Below are 20195 nucleotides of genomic sequence, written 5' to 3'. Positions count from 1 at the left end.
GAACTTCTGGCATTCTCTTCATAGCCTGGGTTCTTGTAGAATACTTTCTATATAGTAGAATACTTTTCAAACTGGAAAAGAAATCTCCTCCCCCTTAATTACACTGCAACTGAAAAAGCTAGATTGATTAAAAATGTTGAAAAACCCACAGCATCCTTATCTTCAGACAGAGCTCAAATATAGAATAAATTAATAGTTTAGTAGAATATGAGAATTTCCCATTTAGATGTATTTCACCAGTGAAATTTGCATGTATTTATGTAGGCATTAAAAAAGGAAATCAGTGTGGGAAATGTGTTTTCAGCTAATTGCTGGATCCATTTTATCCAAAGATACAAATCAAGTTTTTCTGAGGATTTGTTTTCAAATGAAACTTCAAATACTTCGTAAGAACATGTAAAAAAACCCAACCTTTTTATTTTTGTTGAATTGTTTTTCAGAAGATCAAATTACCAAGTTTTAAATTTAGTTACAGAACTGAGTTATGGATACTTCTTAATCATTTAATAAGACATACAATAAATGTTTTATAGCCATTTCAGCAAAAAGGTTGGGAAATTACTCATACATCACTTCTGCAGTTTACTGTTAGCATACTTTTAAGAGATCTCAGGGTAGCCCTGGCAGTAGCCTTTTAGAGGAGTGTAACAAAGCCAACCTCATAACTATCCAAACAGAATGAAAATCAAATATATCATTGGGGTTTCTAGACAAGGAGGAAAAATTCCTAAATTAAAAGTACTTCCATGGAATCTGTCCCTCTAAGTAAGCTGTTTATCCCTATTTATAAGAGGATTTGTTGATCTAAAGAAGGCACCAGGACAGAGAATTCCAAACCAGTCTCCATGCAGGCTGAGGTAGGGTATGGTAATGAAACAGCAGTCTTGTGTGTTATGTATGTGTCAGAATGTGAATGTTCATGAAACAGAAGGTATTTAATGTGGAAAAATGAAGTTCTTTATTGATTTTCCACAGTGTCTGCCTTTCTTCCTGTATGTGTTGCATCAATAAAGCTGTTACAAGAAGTGGAGTAGACTCTGCTGTGTACTTGGATAAGTAATGCATTGTGGCAGGTGTCAAATTATTTCTGTTATAATTAAAGCTTTTACTTTCTTGCTCTAAGACTATGTAACTATGGGAAAGTCATCTCATTTGGGTGTGCCTCTTTTCCTTCCCAACCTGTTGCCTTCTTTGCTTCTCTGTGTCAAAAACAAAACAAAACAAAAAACCCTGCTTAAGCTATCACCTGTTTTATACCTTGGAGAATTAGGAATTTTAGGTGACAGTGAAATACTTTAATCTGTCTATTACACTGACAGGGTGACTTGCTATTTTACCTCTGATGTTGTTAATACCTCTGATGTTGTTAAGATAACCTGTATCATTTCCTCTTAAAGTCATCATTCTCCACCATCAGTTTTGCGGTATTTATCCAAGCCACCTGTATGTATACCTATATTATGAACATCTCCATCAGTCCTCGCACTTTCTTCACGTACTAACAGTCTAGCTATAAGATTGAAACTTTTATTATTGCTATTCCCCAAATTGATTCAGCTGCATTTTTTAAGGAGAAAACACAAAGGCTTTTTTTTCTCTTGGTGTTTTATTACTTGTTACTATGTGACAAAACAGATTCATGATGGAGCAGACAGGCAGCATTTAGCAGAAAAACACTTCCTAGTTTTGCCTTTTTATGCCCTGGTGAATAAAAAGCTTCTTTCCCTCAAACTGTTTCTGATGGATTAACTCCACAGTGAAGATAAGTTTAGAACCTGCTAGGATCTTGTCTGGCCTAAGGGCAAATGAACAGCTGACAGAACTAGAGTTGCACTCTTCAGCTCCTTCCTATCAACTTACAAATAGAAAGGGCTGAGGAAGGTCTTGACAGTAGGGGTTTACAGCTCTTCTGTTTCACCACTCCTTGGCACATTGATTTCAGTATGATACTCAGAGGAGTCTCCTGAAGGCATCCATGGTATAGGGGTTCTGTTGAAGGAGGGTCTGCTGCTGAAATTTTGATTATATATCATGAGAGATTCTGGAAGCAAAGGGCAAATATCAAACTGAGGCACTTTGAAGGTCATCCGTTTGGCTGCTTTCTCAAAACCCCCATAAGGCATGGCAGTCCTGGCATGGGGAATACATGGAGTTAGTGAACACAGCATAGGTAAATGACAGGATTTAGAAAATTGTTAAACAAGGTTATGGAGATTGTAAATCTTACTGCTGTTGCAGTTGACTAGCCAACAAATCCTTCCTTGAGAACATATATGCATCCATTGCCTATGTACTAAAAAAACCAAACCACCACGTCTCTGCTCCTGTGTACTTCCTTCACTCCTGTTGCATCGATCTCTGATAAATCATACACTTTTCATACCTGATGGTACCCCATACATATAGGAGGCAGAGGCTGCATTATTGCAGAAATTAGTGGGATTTGTGTTTGTCTTGGGTATTGATGTCCTGAGGCTATGGAAGTGGGTAGCAAAATTATATACAGAGGTTAACAGAATACTGTTGCTGCCCTAGAAATATTTGTAAAACTCTCAGTTCTTATCAGAAACAGCAGGAAATTCTGATTCTTATCTGGAGTGCTGTGAAATATATGTCATCTGATCATAAGTATTTTTCTTGAACTTTGCATAGCTGCAGTAATAAACAGTGGCAAGCTAAATCACCCTGGTCAGATGGGGTGAGAAAGGAAGGGAAATAGGATTAAAATCCTCTTATGCAGCTGTATAGGCTTTCAGTCCATAAACTTAATTAAAATCTAGCTCTAGCTTTTTATGTATCTTCTCTTTGTAGGCCTCTAGATGTTTCATCCATGGAAGACTGTGCTAAGCAGGTGACATGTAGCTAAACCTTATTTACTTTGCAGGAGATGGGACGGCTATGGCCAGGGTTATTGTGTTTTCTCATGCTAAATAAACTGATCTGAATAACAAAGAAGACTTACCTGTTAAAAGACTTGTAATGGGGGAAATCAGCTTTGGGACTGTATGACAGTAAGTCAATGGTGAACTGACTTTTGTCCTCTGGGCTGATACCCATTGCTCGTTCCCAGGGAGAGATATAAGTTTTAAATACAGTGATTTTTTTGCCTCCTGACTTCCCATCTGTAAACAGAGGAAGGTAATACACTCTTGTTAGATGATGCTCAAAATACCTTGCTTTTTTTGAGTTCTGCTGCTGAAGTTAAGACACCAGCTTTATTTCCAGATTCTGAAACTCCTAGATCAAGTCCGAGAAGTTATGGTTAGATTTCTTTTAAAACAGACTGGCATACACCCCTTCTGACCTTATCCACGAAAGCAGGTGTGCCACTGTCTAAAAGCCACTCATCCAGGAATTTACATTAAAGCATATATTTGAAAGCTGATTTTTCATTCTTCTCCCTGGTCACTCAAATAAAAACCTCTTACCCTAAGAACCAGTATCCCTACCCTGTCACCTCTTTCACTACCTCAGGTGAAGCTTTATACAAGGCAAAATGCTATATAATTTCATAATTTATTTATTTCTTCTCTGTCTGATCATAGCAGATAAAACCCCTACAGATCAACTTCACCATCATCATCAGATGCATCAAACAAAGCCCTGAGTATAAACTCCAAAACTAGACTTAAACTTCTAAGTTGACTCAAACTGACCAAAACACTTTAACCATCATGTTTCAGGCTCCGTATTGGTTTTGGCTAGAACAGAGTTAATTTTCTTCACAGCAGCTAGTATGGGTCTATGTTTTGGATTTGTGCTGAAAATAGTGTTGATAATTCAGGGAAGTTTTAGTTGTTGCTGAATGGTACTCACAGACTCAGGGCTTTTTCTGCTTCTCACCACCCCACCAGCGAGCAAGCTGGGAGTTGTGAGGGGACACAACCAGAACAGCTGACTCCCCCTGACCAAAGGGATATTCTGTACCTTATGGCATCATGGTCAGCATATAAAGCTGGGGGAAGAAGAAGGAAAGGTGGGATGTTGGGAGTGATGACATTTGTCTTCTGAAGTAACCCTTACGCATGATGGAGCCCTGCTTTCCTGGGGATGACTGAACACCTGCCAATGGGAAGTGGTGCGTGAATTCGTTTTGCTTTGCTTTGTGTGACTTTTGCTTTACCTATTAAACTGTCTTTGTCTCAACCCATGAGTTTTCTCACTTTGTCTTCCAATTCTCTCTCCCTTCCCACCAGGTAGGGGGGAGTCAGCATGGTGCTTAGTTGCCAGCTGGGCTTAAGCTGTGAAAGGATCTTGGCAACTCACAACCATCTTTACCAATGCCTTCATGATTCGTTCTTGAATGTTCTAAAATTATCATCTCCCTTGCTTCATTATTTTTATAAATTGTAATTTCCTTTGTGATTACATGAACAGACATTCATATTTTCCCTCTCCTGAAACAATGTTAGAGGCAAATCTGGCTCAAACACCTCAGAATGTCTAAAAGCAGTTGGAAAATACAACAGGCGCTCTCTCTGGAAGTTTAAATCCTGTCAATGAAAGAGCTACACTTTGCTGTTCAGTCACATGTTTCTGGCTGCTTCACTAAGCAAATGAGCTTAGACAAAAGTTTTCATTCTGTGTGCCTCTTTTATTTTTCCCTCCCTTCCAATTCTGTATAATACCCCCTTGCTAATAAGAGCATTGGTTGTGTATTGATATATAGCATGTTTTAAAGATACTCATCCTTCATAAACCTTAGAACTCCTGAGCAGTAACTTCTGCTTAGCTTGGTTAGGGCAGATACGAATAATAGGTTAGTGGAATCAGACATTCTGGTGCTTTCATGGTGCTACAGTTTGTGTTGGAAACATCCTTATGAAGTAAGTGGCAAAGAATGAGTATTACTACTCTTAACTGAAATTTTCTTACTTATCACAGCTTCTTTCTTTGTCTTGCTTATTTTATTCAAACCTTGCCAAATCCTGGGCTTTGGTTTCAGAGAATTGCAGACGTGTACAACAATCTTATTTTCATTAAAAAATAAAGCCAACTATCTGCTTCTTTCTGTGTGAAGGACTGAAACCAAGTAGTCTAGAAGTAAATTGATTGCTAGGTTTGAAAAATAAAGGCAGTTGTGATCCATTTTTGCAGTGAAAACTACGGGATGATATTAATCCTCCCTCTCCCTGCACAAAGAAATAGGATAGCAATGGAGAAAATTCTCCTGTAACAAGGCATATACTCTACACAGTTTTCTTTTCCACAGAGATGGTCAGAAATGTAAAAGCAGATTTTGATACAAAGTGCGCATGCTTCCAGAATGTAAATGAGCTACCTTGGATTTTACAAGTCACTCATTTGGTCACTTACGACAGTGATTCCTGGTTCCCAAGCAAATTTACTTTTTGTTGTAAAATCCCATAGGGACTGCTAAAATAATAATTTCATCTGCTGATTCTCATACAAGACGAAAATCAATGAAAAATACTTTTACTAGTAAAGATGCTGCTTCAGTAGACCAGTGGTGATTACCAGGTAACTTTTACAAATACGCGGTTCCTTTCTGAAGGTTATCGAGAAAGTGCTGCTCATTTAGATGGAAACTTTTATTTGAAATCAGGACTCATATATTCAAAACTGATGTGTCAGGTCAGACTACTGAGCAAAAGAACTCCAGTGATGGTCAGTGTGAAACCCTTGGAAGAGTATGAAATACTGGCTCTATCAACCTTAGGAGCTCACGTAGTAGTTAACGCTTTCTATAATTTCTTTGGTCCAGCCAAGGAAGGTATTTCTGCTTCTTGCATATGATTAAGCAACACAGAAGCATGCAAACAAAACTGTCAAGCTGAGGGCAGTTCAACTTTTCTAGATTTTGCAATGGAACTTAGTTTGGAACAATTCACATTTTAGACAAATTTATCTACTTGTCCCTAGGAGTAGGGTTGGCATGAGCTCTCACAGCTTTAGCTATTTCTTAGTCCTGCAGAGAAACACTTGCCTTTCTCAGTGCCATCACCTCCTTCTCCACCACTTCCAGCTGATTCCCCAGCATGCTCCCCTTTGCTGTCCCTAGGGCCTCCTTTGCTTCCAGGCCTAGAAGGAGCACCAGGATACTGCTGCTTATTGGAGCCATGCTGCCCATGCTGTCCAGCTGTCACTCCTCCTACCATCCTGCCATGGGCATAGCCTTGAGCATCTTCACTGTAATGCCCTCCTGGTGTGATGAACTTCTGAAAGTGATCCTAGGGCAAGACAAAAGAACAATAACAATCCCTGTTACAGGACATGGTCCATTTACATTTCAGAACGTGAACCCCTGAGTCTCTGTAATCTGACCAGTTTTGTGTCTCAGTTACAAAACCCTATGGCAGAACTTTATGTGAGTTATTGTTTATATTACATATAGAAGCAGTTGTTGAACAGTAAGTTGTTGAACAGTAGTAAGGACAAAAGAAACACACCTTTTAATGGATGACTCACAATCATTTCATCGGGGTGAGAAGAGAGCAATCTGTGTTTTGTCTCCAGCAGTGATCAGTATGAAATACAGGAGGAAGGGAATGGAAATGCAGCTTTTACCAGTGCAGGTAAAGGTCCAGAGAGATACTTCCTACATAGGAAGTGTTTTCATGTCAAGATTAAGATAGCCCAGCAAAGTCAGTGTGATTATAGTGTGGGAGCTAAGTGTTACAGGGCAGAAGAACAACAGGGTACCTGTGACAAAATAAAAGCCTGAAAGATGACTACCCACGTGTCTATTTTCCATATGAAGGAAGGTCTGCATGGGGCAGGATATTTACATCTGCGGGATTGAAGTGATAGCAGCCTGGAAAAACATGAAAGATATTCTGGGCCCAAGAGGAAAATGACAAGAAGAGTATTGCATGTAGTAATGAAGCAAATCTAACCAGCAACAGGGTAAGAAAGCAGACTGTTTCCATCAGTAAAAGCAAGTTGGTCTTATTTGCCAGGCCATCCTCTCTGCGAAGTCCAGGCTAGAATCTGCACAATCCCTGTAGTACATAGTGAAAGAGCAAACAGTCAGTGCAGGGTTTATACACCCATTGGTGCCAGCACAAAGTCCTGGTTTTGCTCACCAATTTTAATAAATATTTGTGGGGAACAGGAACTGATACAGTATGTTCAGAAAAATACTTTATGTATTGTTCATAAACAAGATCAAAGCTTGACTCCTATCAGATATAAAAAAGTATCTCTTACGTATGTATTACAGCCCACATGGATGTATAATAAAAGTAACCTGGGTTATGCATCACATATGGTTTTTCCTGTTGGACTAAGGGACTGGCTGGAGATGCACAAAGATGCAACAAATATACAGATGAAGTGAATGAATCTGTGGTTCCTTGTGCTGTGTTTCTGCTTGAATAAATTAATCTCAGGCAGTTAATGGCAGACAAGAGTGCCAACCTCAGGCCTGGCTCTCAGACGGTTAAAGCTTTCTCAGGACTATTACACCTAGTGCAGTTTAGCATAAAAGAAGCTTTCCAGGCTGTAAACAGGCTTCCAAGGCCAGCTGTTCGGTCATCTAAAAATAGATGAGAAGTGAAAACCCCACAAGGCTCAAGGCAGAATTATTTACCCTGAGTTCCCTGTGTCTCCAGCAGCAGTGTCCAGGGTTTCACAGCAGGTCACCGGGCTGCAACCCAGGCAGGCAGCCAGCTGCAGGCTGAAGTGGCAGAGCTGGTGCCCCCAGGGCTTTTAAGGACTGTCTCTCCTCCTATCTGTAGGGAATTCCCTTTTTAGGAACAGAGGGATAATGTTCCCCTGAATGTCAGGAAGCACTGAGAGGGGAGAGATTGTGAGCATTAAGCTGTACACAGGAGCTAGTAGGGCAATCTGTTCAGTTATGCATGAGAGCTACGTAGCTGTAAGAAGGCAAACTGAAAGAAGCGTATTTTGAGGTCTAGAGGTCAAAATGAGGTTATTCTCAAAATGTTAATATGTATCCAAGGGTAATGCTACTACTCATTTGCTCAGTAATGTCAAAACAGGATTTGCATCTGTTTTTTTTTTAAAGTTTCACCCATGCTGTGTGCCCTTCCAGATAATTAAATGCTTATTTATCTTTTCCTCTGGTTACTTATATGCACTCTCCTGGAAAAAAAAAAAGTCACAAAACATCGGCATAACATGCGATACGGTAAAAAGGGCTGGTTTAATTTTGTGCATAGCAGTATTTGATTTGACCAAGAAGGAGCATCATTGTCACCTGGTGTTATTTAAAATTGCAGTATTATCACTAAAGAGGAGTGAATTTTCTGTGAAGCACAAGGTTTGCCTCAGGTAAGCCACACCTAAATCTTACTTAGTTGTAAATGAAATTAATTTGATTGGTCTCAGGATTCTTCATGGACCTCCTGAGAAAACATCCTATGTTCAGCAGACATCTCCATTTAGATAGGAAAGACCCATTTTCTATGTAATAACCCACTCTATCCCCTTGCTAGAATAAAAATATATTTTTCTTTAGCTTTGGCCTCCACAATAGATTGTCTTCGCTCAGAGGATTAGCAGAGGACAAAGGCAAATAAATCTTTTTGAAATCTTGAAATCTTGAACTTTGGCTGATTCAAACGAGCTCATTCCAACAGAGGAGAGCTCAGGAGCAGCAGCCTCAAGCAGGAGTCTCAATATAAGCAAAGCTGAGTAGGTGCAGCTCTGTCCTCAATACTTACATCATGCCTCTGCTCAGGGTATTGACAGTGAAACAGGGCTTACACGAGAGGGGAATGTGTGTCTTGAGCCATAGTTAACAGTATACGGAGCTTTTATGTATATGGTTATTTACATCACAAAACCAACCTCTCAGTTAGGGTTGATTGACCCTGTTGGTAGGAGTCCCAGGAGAGAAACCTAGGAGTGTGTGTGTAAACCACCACAGAGTGTCAGCTGAGAAGGCTAATAACCTTCTCTAGTTGGCGCTGGGGCAGATCACACAGTTCCTTCCTGGTATAGTCTGCCCTGTCTGCATGTTACTGGAGGCAGGGGATGTTATCCAGTCCCTGGGTGTCCCTATATCCACTTTAACAAGGGAACAAATGTAGTAAGTTCGTGTGATGTTCCCTGGGTTGGCTAAACAAATTAGGCTCATGTCTTTAAAGTCTTTAGTGACAGCAAGAGCCTGATCCTGCAGGCTGAGTGCCCAGATAGATGAATTCTGAATTCTCTGGAGCTACTGCATGTGCCTCATGAAAAATAGATAATGAAAGATGATCCAACTAATGGAGCTGAGATCTCTAAGCATCTCAAGGCCCTGACGTCACTGCAAGGCAGTCCCCAGGAGGAGACACTGTGTGCTTCCCATCAGCTCCTTGCTGTGCCCTAAAGAGAATGATTGAGGCCACCAAATGTGTTTCTATTTCCACCTCACTGATGAAGAGCTTCCCAAAGTTTTGATGCCTATGTGGTTACTAACACTTCTGAAGTTACTGTGACTGAATCTTCTCAGTGTCAGCCACTCAAATGCTCCTTAACAGTGGGATGGGAGATTTAAAATTCAGACACTTGGAGAGTCTCAGAGACTCCCTACTGTTTTTATCAAAGTCTGTGCCTTGGTCCTGGAAACCTATGATTGACTTTATAAAAAAAAAGAAAAGAAAAGAAAAGAAAAAAGGAAAAGAAAGGAAAAGAAAAGAAAAGAAAAGAAAAGAAAAAAGAAAAGAAAAGAAAAGAAAAGAAAAGAAAAGAAAAGAAAAGAAAAGAAAAGAAAAGAAAAGAAAAAAAAAAAAAAAAAAAAAAAAAAGAAAAGAAAAAACGAAAAGAAAAGAAAAGAAAAAAGAAAAAAGAAAAGAAGTAACCTCAGCTGTATCTTAAGTTTTTTGGTTTTTTTTAAGCATGCTGCCCTGAGAGGCACAACAAGTCGAGCTCTTGCTTTCTGTTTCCAGGTCTACTTCTGACTTTAATTTTGGGCAAATTATTTCTTCATCTCTATGCCTGAATTCACCCATCTAAATAATAGGAATTTTTATCTAATACTGCCCAAATCATTTATATCTTATTTGTATATTTTATATCATCCTTGTGGCATTTTCTTTGTGGATGAAAGAAATTGAGTTTCAGAACTTCAGTCAGCAGTTTTCTCACATTGCTCTAGGAAACAGCTATGGAAAATAAAAGGCTCTTCCTCTCTGTCATTTTGCTATTTCCACACCGGTCATTTTTTGAGTAAAAAGGCATCAGACTTAATGTTCACACTTACATGGCTTTGAGTGTAGTTGGGGCCTCTAGGTCTTCTGCATTAATCCATCTGCAGCACAGCAAGTCTCATTTTGTTAGAAAAGTTACATCTCAGCTGGCTCACTCCACCTAGGTCATAACTGAGACCCTCTCATAGCTTAGGGTAATAATGAGTGGGGCTGTAAAGCTGGGAAAAATAGTTTCACATGATCTTGATGTGTTTGAAGCCAGATAAATTTAACATGAAGTGGGGAAAAGGTCTGTGAACTGCTGATCTGTTAATTGCTGAACTGTGAAGTAGGATTTAGGAGACCAGGAAATAAGACTGAGACCCTCTTTACGATTTTGAGTGATTCGTTAGTCTACCCCATGCTTCAGTTTCAGTGTTAAAAAATTAATGTAGCAATTTCCTTCATGCTATAGTTGGTCAGATGCTACAGCAATAGAGCACATAGCAAGGTAGGATTTCATCATGGCCTTTAGCCAGTAGTAAGTTGCACCTTGCAGCTCCACAGTGAGGTTGACAGTATCCTCTGAGACATGGAGAGAACTACAGTTCCTATGACACATTGGCACAGCATGGGGTGAGGAGAAGAAATCCTTCTCATTTATTAGACAGGGCTCAGCAGAGCCCAGCTTCTCCAGCCCAGCAGCAAACAATGAGGGTGTCACATGAACACTCCCTGTTTGGCAGGGTATCAGTGTGCTAGAAGTGTCAATCTGAGTCTTCCCAAAAAACATCCCCTTGTATTGTGTATTTGCAAGAGAAGAGGGTCACAGCACTGAACACAGCTGTACAGTACATAGTGCATTTCACTTTGCTCATGTTGGGAATGGTCAGTCCTTTTGTCTGTGTGTTTAGCTACAGTTTGCCTTTATGGATGGAGCTGCGCTAGTGAAAGACTGGCAGGTTTTCACTTTTGCATGGAGCTGGTCTGGCGCTCATGCACACACAACATACGTGTTTTCTCTGCCAAAAGTAAAGAGAATGATCTGATTGTCGAGTGTGGCTCTTTGGCTGGAGGAGAAGGAGGAGGAGAGAAGCAGGAGGGTGGATCAATGACACATGACTGCTGAGATCTTCTCCCTTGTGTGGAAGGTTTATAGCTATGGCACTGGCTATTCTGGAACCCCTTATATGGTTTTGATTTATTTTCAATAACGTTTCTCTCTGTGTATTTTTATATTACATTACCTTGCTGTAAAAACTTTTTTTTTTTTTTTTTTGAGGGAAAAACCCCAGCCGGTTTTAACCCCAGACCTTTCCTGTTCTGTTTTGCTAAGTGTGTCTGAGAATGTTTTAAGACAGTTAAAAATTTATGCTATAAAAGCAGTAAACACACCACCAGCTTTAAATCCCTTCCCTGTACCACAGCTGTAAAGGCACAAAGACTTCTTTAGGAGCAAAGGATGTGAAAATTAACTGGGAGGGGGAAGTAACTGGAAGTAGTACTAGAAGTTCTTTGCCATTATCTTCCTCCTACAGTTTCCTTTTGTTTAAGCTTTCTTTTCTGCATCTGCCTTTGAGCAGAGCCAGGAACAAGAAAGGAAGTGAACAGAAAGCTAATCAAACATTGCAATCGAAAGGGCTTTTAGATGAAAGTTATCTGGTGCTAAGGTCAGGCATTGTCCTGGTGGTTTGGAAGATAGCAGTGAGGCTACAGATGTTGCCTTTACCTGCCCAAGAGCAACCAGCTCTCAGAGAGGATGGCTCAGTTGCTGCAGTCACTCAGCTTTTCTTCTCACTGCTCTGACTGCCAGCAAAGATGCTAATTCATGCTGGCTGTGATGATGACAATAGTTGTCCATGGCGGCAGTGGATGCAGCCTGGCAGAGTCCTCCCACAGAGCACACTGGGCAGCTAGCAAATGGTGACAATTATGTTTGTGAACCTCCTAAGCTGGTCCTGTGCACAGGCTGTAGGGCAGACCAAAGTCTTCTGAAATGACCAATGGAGATTTGTTATCTGTATCGTAAATGTGGAGAAAAGGTAGCCATGAAAATGAATCATTGAGGGTTTTAAAACAGATTATCAGCTGCTGTCTGGAGACCATGCCTTTGTTCTCATATAGCAAAGCCATAAAGAAAATCCTAGGCTTGTTAGACTTTTGTCTAAAACACCCAAATATTTATCCACAGCACAGGATCTTACCGTCTTGCTCAAAGAGCCTGGGAGCAGAGGTGCTCTTACAGAACAAAGGGAGAGATTGACAACAGAAAGGGTATGGAGTGAAAGTCAGGCATAGGTGAACAAACAAAGCAGGAAAAACAGCTAACAAAAATTAAGCATTTGTCATCAGCCTTTGCAATGTCAGCCTTGGCAGGACCCTGTGCACGTCCAGTTTTGAGTCAGTTTGTCACAGCTCATTCACTTTGTATTGCTCTGATTGGACACCCTTAAATGACACCCTCAAATGTTTGAAACTTTGGAGTTTTTCTTCTCTCACCTTATTGTTTAGAATTAGAGACTCATAGAATCAACTAGGTTGGAAAAGACCTTTGTCTCACTCTTCCTCCCTGCAGCAGATTCTAACATGAACTTGGCTCTCATATGTTTTAGGAGATCTGAGATTGCTGGGTATTTATAAAAGTAATGTATTTTTCTAGGATTTTTGTCTGAAGAGTTGAGAGTTCAAAACATGATTCATTCTCACATCCTTTCAAGGAGTTATCTCACTGAAGAGATGAAGTACCTAAAGCACGAAGAGATGAAGTACCTAAAGCACAAAGAGATGAAGAAACTGCCCGAAGTCTAACAACACCGGATATGCTTGCTGTATCTCTGGTGTGTCATCCCTGATCTGTAAGCTGACCTACTGTTGTGATTTTAATCACATTTTGTCTTTCAGGCATCTTTCCACTTCCTGCTTCCCAAACTGTCATTTTTAGAAGTGAACTACAAAGATCTACTTATTGCTGCTTTTAAAAACATAAAAACCCCTGAAAAATAGGAGTAAAACATAGCATGTTTTTGTTTGGCAGAACATTTTCTTCAGCTTGACTTTTACTATTTTGCTTGAGTATCCTTAGACTGGAAAATAGATGCCGTAAAGGAGCAAAATGATACCAAATAAATTTAAAAAAACATCAGAAGATGAGATGCTACATCAAAATGCATATATAGCCTGAAACATTTTCTATTTTTTTTCACTGAACTTCTGCCAATCAAGTAAAAGGAGAGTTGTATTTGTAAAAGGTTAAGTATCTTCAGAGGACTTTACACCAGCAACAAGCTGTATGGAGAAGTTCAAAGCTTAAATAACAGTACTAACTCATGGGAAAGGGGGCAGGGAGGAAAGAATGTCTGAATTTATCCACCATATCTGATAGGAAAATACTTTAGAAGAAAACAAAATACTTTAGAAGAAAACAAACATAGCTTCTATCAAATAAACTGAAGACACTGCAGTATCAGGTTAGAGGTTTCTGTCTGAATTTTCATTTATGGAACTTCCTGCAGAAATGAGCAAAGGACTCTGCCCAGCAGGAAGCATAAAAGTGTATCATAGGCTAAAAATAGAACCACGACTATGGGAGCTAGAGTTAGACCTGGATGGATCATTTCCATATTGCAAAGAAGAAATGGAATAGGTACAGAAACAATTAGTCCTGCCCTGTGCAGCTCTGAACACCTGCCAAACATGCAGTCCGCCTTTGTCACTCAGTTCTGAATTTTTTCATGCTTCTGTATGTCTGATACCAAGTATTTGCCGAAGGAAACTAATGCTGCTGCCAAAAGGAAATATGATTGTGTGTTTATATAATTTTGGCTTTTTCCTGCACTAGATATCCCTTCCCCATGCTCCTCCCTACACCCCCGCTCATGCACATTCAGACAGACGAGCTTGGGCACACTCCATTCCTGTTTCCCCTGGGTGTATGGGGCAGCTTTTTAATTTTATCCTCAACTTACCACAGAATTGTCAGTGAAGGCATCAGGGTTATTCTCATAAATGAACTTCTCCACCCTCAGCTGACGTAATTTGAACATCTTGGATCCTTTGTTAGTGAGGAGAGAAAGCTCTTCTAGCATCACATCTCTGGGGATGCTGATCTTCTTCCCCAGGTTCAGCTTAGACACCTCTTGTGGCATGACTACAAAATATGGAATGGGATGCTTTAGGAAGTGCTCTGGTCCACGTCTCTTGTGCATTGCTTCCCAGCATCAGTACTGACTTCAAAGCGGACAAATTAGAATTATCTTCTAAATTAAGTTTTAGGAAATAACATATGCACCAAATTTTTACCTTGATGTCACATATATGTAGCATGGGTATAGATGGGTGGAATTTACTCTGGACTGCAGTCAAAGCAAATCTGAACAGAGAAGAGTTGCGTATGGGTGGAGCTAGAGGCATGTGTCCCACATCTGAAGCTCCTCAGTCAGTGCAGCAGGATTCCTTAGAATTATCTCAAAATGCACCACTGTCTTGTCTGGTTGCTTCCTACATGTGCCTCCCCTCATAAGGAATTAGATGAGTAGCAGTCAGTTCCTCAGATTGGGCTGACATATAATAAATGAAGACAACTGTGGTGTGGTTTAAACATTACCCTGAAGCCATGGCAAGATTCAATGTTATTATATCTGTTTGTTTGTTTGAAGGAGAATTTTTAAAGGGAAAAGTAGTTGAAGTTCCCTTCAAGTCTTAATATGCCAGTCGTTCAGTAAGTCCTTTCCATTTAATTTGGTACCACCAATTCACCATCAAAACAACAGATTAAAAAATGTTTAGTGTAAAAATCTTGCAGAAATACAGTTAAAGCTTTTCATTCAGAAACACATAACTTTTACTAGGCTTTCTTTTTTTCTGTATTGCCCAAGGTTAAGACCACTTATCACCCTTGCATCTCATTTACAACAGAGAATGAATCTCCATCCTTAAACTAGTACAATATTGGTATAAGCCCATTCATTTCATTAAACATTCTCTGAAGAAATATTTTTTTTAGGAAGCCAATTTTATATAGCACTATTTCATAGCACATGAGGAAATGCCCTTTAACTGAAAATTGGATTTTCACTTATTTGTTTACCTGAATGAAGAATTAGGGCCAAATAGAAAAATATATTCCTGTACCCTAGCAAATAAGTCTCTACAGCCCTTTTTGAGGGCTGCAGAAAGGAGCAACTTTGAAATGATGCTTTTCAAAACCCCTAAAAATCTTCTCCATGCTGTCAAAAGTAATGAGAAGTTAAGGATATCACAGTTAATTAAAAGTCACCCTACCCGATACACAGGTATTCTGTAGAAAGAAAAGTGTCCCAAGTTATATTCTTCCTATTGTATTACCCCCTCTAAGAAACAGACTTTTTCAACTGGTGAGTGCTGGAAGAATTCTGTCACACAGAGGAAAAATAAATTAGAGACAAAGCTTATAAGAGAGATAATGACATAGAATATAACTAGGCTCTGCAATATTGATTCACATAAAAGATGATGTTCCCTTTCCATTTACACTGGTGTGCCTCCAAATTAATGCTGCAGGAGAATATGAGTTTACAAAGTGTGATGTAGGTCAACATTTAACCTGAGTGTGTGTACAATGCTTTTGAACAGTAAATTTGAAAATGTGATGTGATTGCAGGCTGAACTTCAGTAATATTTGTGGCTCTGTCTCCTGATACGTTCACTGCATGTCTTGCTCTGGGAGCTGAGTCAAACAGTGACATTTTAAAGGCTGAAATTCAGGTTGAAAGCCAGACAATTCTCATGTGTGCAGTTTTGCATGTCTTACCTTCTTGTGTCAGCTTCCCAATGAGTTTAGTGGACTTTTTCCTTTTAACAGGAGCAGGAGTCCCTGCAAGGGGCATTCCCACAAAGGGTTCTCTGCTTTGCTCTAAACACACAAGGAAATGGAGAATGAAACACTGGAAACTTATTTCTTGCCTCTCTTCTAGTTGCCATCCTACAGTTTCGAGATACACAGCCTTCCTTTTATGCACAGGTTCTTTTCTGTCCCTTCCACATGAAGGAGCTAGTGAGTGGTATCATCCTATACAGAATATTAGCAGCCAATTGTGGTGTTCTCTCGGGGGCTTAGCATTATGACACAAAACATGGCAGCAGATCACAGCACAAGCATTGCTTGTGTCATATAGCATTGTAATCCAAAGTAAGCATTTTATCTGCAACATGGCAGTCTCCCAGGCCCACATGTGCCACAGTGGTAGTCTGTTATCATCCTGTGCTGTGCTAAAAGAATGTCAGTTTGAAAATTTGCTTTATCACACCATATTATAATACCATGCAGTTATCATTGCATGGTAATCAATACTTTAGTATAAGGATTTTGAATCTGGCCATGAGTTATTTGGGAGCATTTTGAATAATGTGCAAGTTTGGTTTTGATATTTAGATGGTACTATTAGGATTAATATAGGTATTCATAAAACCACGAGACTGACAGTTCTGAAAACAAAACAACCAAACCCCTAAGTAATTCTGTCTTCTATGGCTGCTACTGTTTTGTTATGCAAGGGCTGGAGGAAGAAGGCACAGGCAAACTTGATAAAGGAAAAGTTTGCCTAATTTGTTTGAAATCACTTGCACCTATATCTTATGTATTGATCATACACGTATCATTTGAAAGGGGGAAGGAGAGAAAAGGGAGATTTCTTCTGGTGCAGTGTTCCCTATCTCTGTCCCCAGATAGAATGAGAGCCCTGTACTGAAAAGTCAGGGAAAACAAGGAGAAATCTCAGCAATTCCACTTGAGGAAGCTTCTCAGGGTCCCGCTTGGAGGGTTATCACACATAATGTAAGCAGGGCAAATGTCTTGCCTTCCCTTCAACATTGTCTATGCCCAAACAGCAACATATAGGGGGCAGATCCTCACCTAACAGAATACAAATGAGAATGATGAAAACCCTTTGGCTTCAGCAATAGCACTAATTAACCATCTCTGTCCTTGTGATTCTTTGCACTTTAGTTTCTTAAACTTGCAGAACTGAAGACACTAAACTATGAATTATATTTTAAAACTAGCAAGCAAACAGTTGGCTCTATGAGTTTGTACATGGTCTTTGTTGTGATCAAGACATTTTTATCTCCTGTGTATTTTGCAGTTTCATTCCACCATTGCTCCTTTTGCAACATGATTTTCATGTGATGAGGTGATGCTAACTGCTAAAAGAAGCCCACGCACAGCAACAGCTCCAATCACATTGACAAATACTCTCTTGAATTAGTTTTTCTTTCAGATTTCCAAGATTTTTTTTGTTTTGTTTTTTTTTTTTCTTTTACAACAAGATGCTGCCTATGTAGTTCACATCATAAAAGAACCCATCCTGGTGTATTCCCAAAGCAAGCATGAGCAGGTGCAGCCATAAAGCACGTGCTGCACATTCTCCTCGAGCAGTCAGACATCTGCTTGGTTATGTAAAAGAAGCAGGCCCTGCTTGACAGGAAAGGGGCAATGCTGCCAGGAGGCAGGGGGGTGGGAGGTTGTGGCCCATCTGATGGGTTGTAAGACTGGCAAAACAGGGAAATAATCTGTATTCCTCAAATGTGGACTCCCTGTGGCAAGGCAGAAAATGCTGGCCCTGGTGGGGAGATGTGCTCCTCTAGAACACTCATTCCCAAGGATCAGCGAGAGCAAGCCTACCCCATTCTGCTGTCCTCCTTCACTAATCCAGCAGGAATGGAAAACCTGCTGCGTGAAGTTAATCTAGCATAAGAAAAGGGGCAGCAGTCTTTCACTATGGACAGGTTCCAGAGCTACACTGGGACTGCTGCTCTTTCAGCCACCCCACCAGAGACTGCTGGAGCCTCAGTCCCCATCCTCCCCAGTATCCCACACATAAAGCCAGGGCCACAGTTATCTTTTTCTCCCCTGAGCTCTACCCTTGATTCAATTCCTCTGCATCAGTCTTTGCAGCAGTGATTTGCTTGGTTTTGCTGCACACCAAACCAGTCTTTACCCTCTCCAACACCTGGTCTAAACTATTTTGCTACCCAGTCAACTCACCTTAGGTTTGCAGTGCCAGGTTCAGGCCAGCTCAAGTGCCTGCCCCAGAGCTTGGCAGTGGGCTGCTTCCTCCTAGCCTGTCTCTGGGTGCTGCTGGGAGGCTTGTCCAGCAGCCCTGCTCACCCAGGGTGCCTGGGTACAGGCAAACTCTGCCCAGCACAAAGTGTTGATGTGAAGTGCTGTGAATTTGACTCCTGAAGGCTGCTTGCACAGGCATCCTGTGGTTATTAATAGCCAATGGCCCAGAGGGAAGAGTCTCAGATAGCACTACTGCCATCCCTGAGGAGAGGGGAAAGGAAAAGGTTCCTCCTCAGCTCTCCTGCAGTCTCTGCTTCAGTTCCCAGAAAGACCAGTCACTCCATAGGTGCCTCACTTCTTCCTCCTCTCTTTTTAAATCAACATGTTGGTCCCCTTCCTCCTTCCATTGCATTTTAATGCAATTTGTAAAACCTTCTCAATATCCTGTTTGTCATTAATGCCTCAAAAGCTCTCTTGGATCTTGTTCTGTTTTATACCCTCCTTCTGCCCCTCCTCACTCCGTCGTTCAACCCAGTGTCTTCAAGACTCTCATGCATAATTTCTAAAATGGCAGGTATTCAGATAATACATCAGAAACCACAGAAGAAAAATAATTGTATGCATGAAGAAAGAAGTAGTAGGAAAACCATAAAGTCTAGAAAGGTATTTACAGAGTTCTAGGAAGTACCTGTATCATGTGTATGGGAAACCCAGCAGAATCAAATAGCAAGGAAACTTAATTTCCTGATTCATGACAGAAATAGAGTTGATTGCCTGCATTTGGTGTATATGCAAATGACCCCCCTTCTTTAGCTCCTGTTCATTATGAGGCAGCTCCTCAGCTTTTTATCTCTGTACCCAGTTGGGTTATGGTTCTAGGATGAAGGGAATGTATCTCATCTTACTGGATTACTGCACATACCTCTCAGCTTCTATGTAAAGTGGAAATCTGACAGAAAACATTACCTTCCTATTTCACATTGAAGCAAAATCAAGCTCCCCTCTGAATAAACCTAGAGTCCAACCCAAAACTGTTGTGATAGTAGTGGAAATTAATTTGCCCAGAGAATTTCAAGCAAAGTTTATGTAAAGGAGTATCAGGAGACAGTCACTTTCCCTTTTTCCTAGGTTTTGCAGTTGGCTTCGTCTGCACCAAATGCATATAAAAATTCCCAGTGTGATAAGTGGGTTTAAAGCACAAAGCATTAGCCCAAACTGTTTGGAAGATTCTTTCTAAGAGTGCTGTATTATACTTATGGGCAATAATCAGCCCCGTAATACACTACTTGGAGTCAGGGCATGTATGGCGAATTCCTGGCCTAAAGTTTCCCGTTTTCTTTTTGCTTCCACCCATATAACCACTATGTGTACTTCATGTTGTGTCTGTAGCACAGCTCTTAACTCTTCCTGATCTATATCTACTGTAACACAGTGATGTAAGATTTCCAGTATCCAAGAGTGCTGCGTCCTTCCCTAAGCCCAGCAGATACACCAGAATGATGTCTGGCCCAGATCCTGCCCCCACAGTCTCATTCTGGTGATCTGGGATAACTCCCTGGAGCTGTGCCAGTGTAAAACAGGTGCAGGGGGATAGGACAATTGAACTGTAAACACCTGCTGCCTGCTCTGGGCACCATCACCAAGCTTCATGCCTGTGAAGGCATTTACATCTGTGCAAAGCTGGATGGTGCCAAAAACTACTATCACAACTGATCATTTGTCCACACTTCACACCAGCCATAGAGGACCAGGTGTCTTGGTGTTGGCCAAGCCCTGCTCATTGCAAGTTTTACAAAGAGGAGTATTTTTTCAGCATATGTATTTCTCTTGGATTCGTTTAGCACCATGGTGGGCATTTGCCCAGAGCGCTCAGTGCCTCCTGTAATGTCCAGTTGTGCTCTTTGAGATGCTGCTTTCCTATTCAAGTTCCCTGCATTCTAAGCCCTCTTTATTAAGGGCACCACTGCCTGTCTCAAGGTGATGGCATGGGGGGGGGGGGACAGACCATAGTGAAAATAGACAGAGTGTGCTGCTATATTGCTTAAAATTGGCAGACCTTT

At 40.6% G+C, this 20195-nt stretch overlaps 1 protein-coding gene across 1 annotated transcript; it reads right to left on the bottom strand.

Annotated features, from left to right (window-relative positions):
- Window positions 1–398: 398 nt before the first annotated feature.
- Window positions 399–18316, bottom strand: MYOZ1 (myozenin 1). Its single transcript, XM_061358646.1, has 6 exons — window positions 18118–18316; window positions 15886–15987; window positions 14063–14244; window positions 5948–6191; window positions 2963–3122; window positions 399–2130 (listed from the first exon to the last, which is right to left on the bottom strand). The coding sequence occupies exons 2-6, from the start codon at window positions 15959–15961 to the stop codon at window positions 1899–1901; spliced, it is 894 nt and encodes a 297-aa protein (XP_061214630.1). The 5' UTR covers window positions 15962–15987; window positions 18118–18316; the 3' UTR covers window positions 399–1898.
- Between the last annotated feature and the right edge of the window lie 1879 nt (window positions 18317–20195).

This window comes from Neopsephotus bourkii, unplaced genomic scaffold, assembly GCF_033783945.1.
Source record: "Neopsephotus bourkii isolate Nb327-2 ecotype Australia unplaced genomic scaffold, CSIRO-AGI_Nbou_v1 NB_951, whole genome shotgun sequence".
Classification (NCBI taxonomy): domain Eukaryota; kingdom Metazoa; phylum Chordata; class Aves; order Psittaciformes; family Psittacidae; genus Neopsephotus; species Neopsephotus bourkii.
The sequence above is the reverse complement of the archived record's forward strand: the minus strand, read 5'-3'. Positions and strand labels throughout refer to the sequence as shown.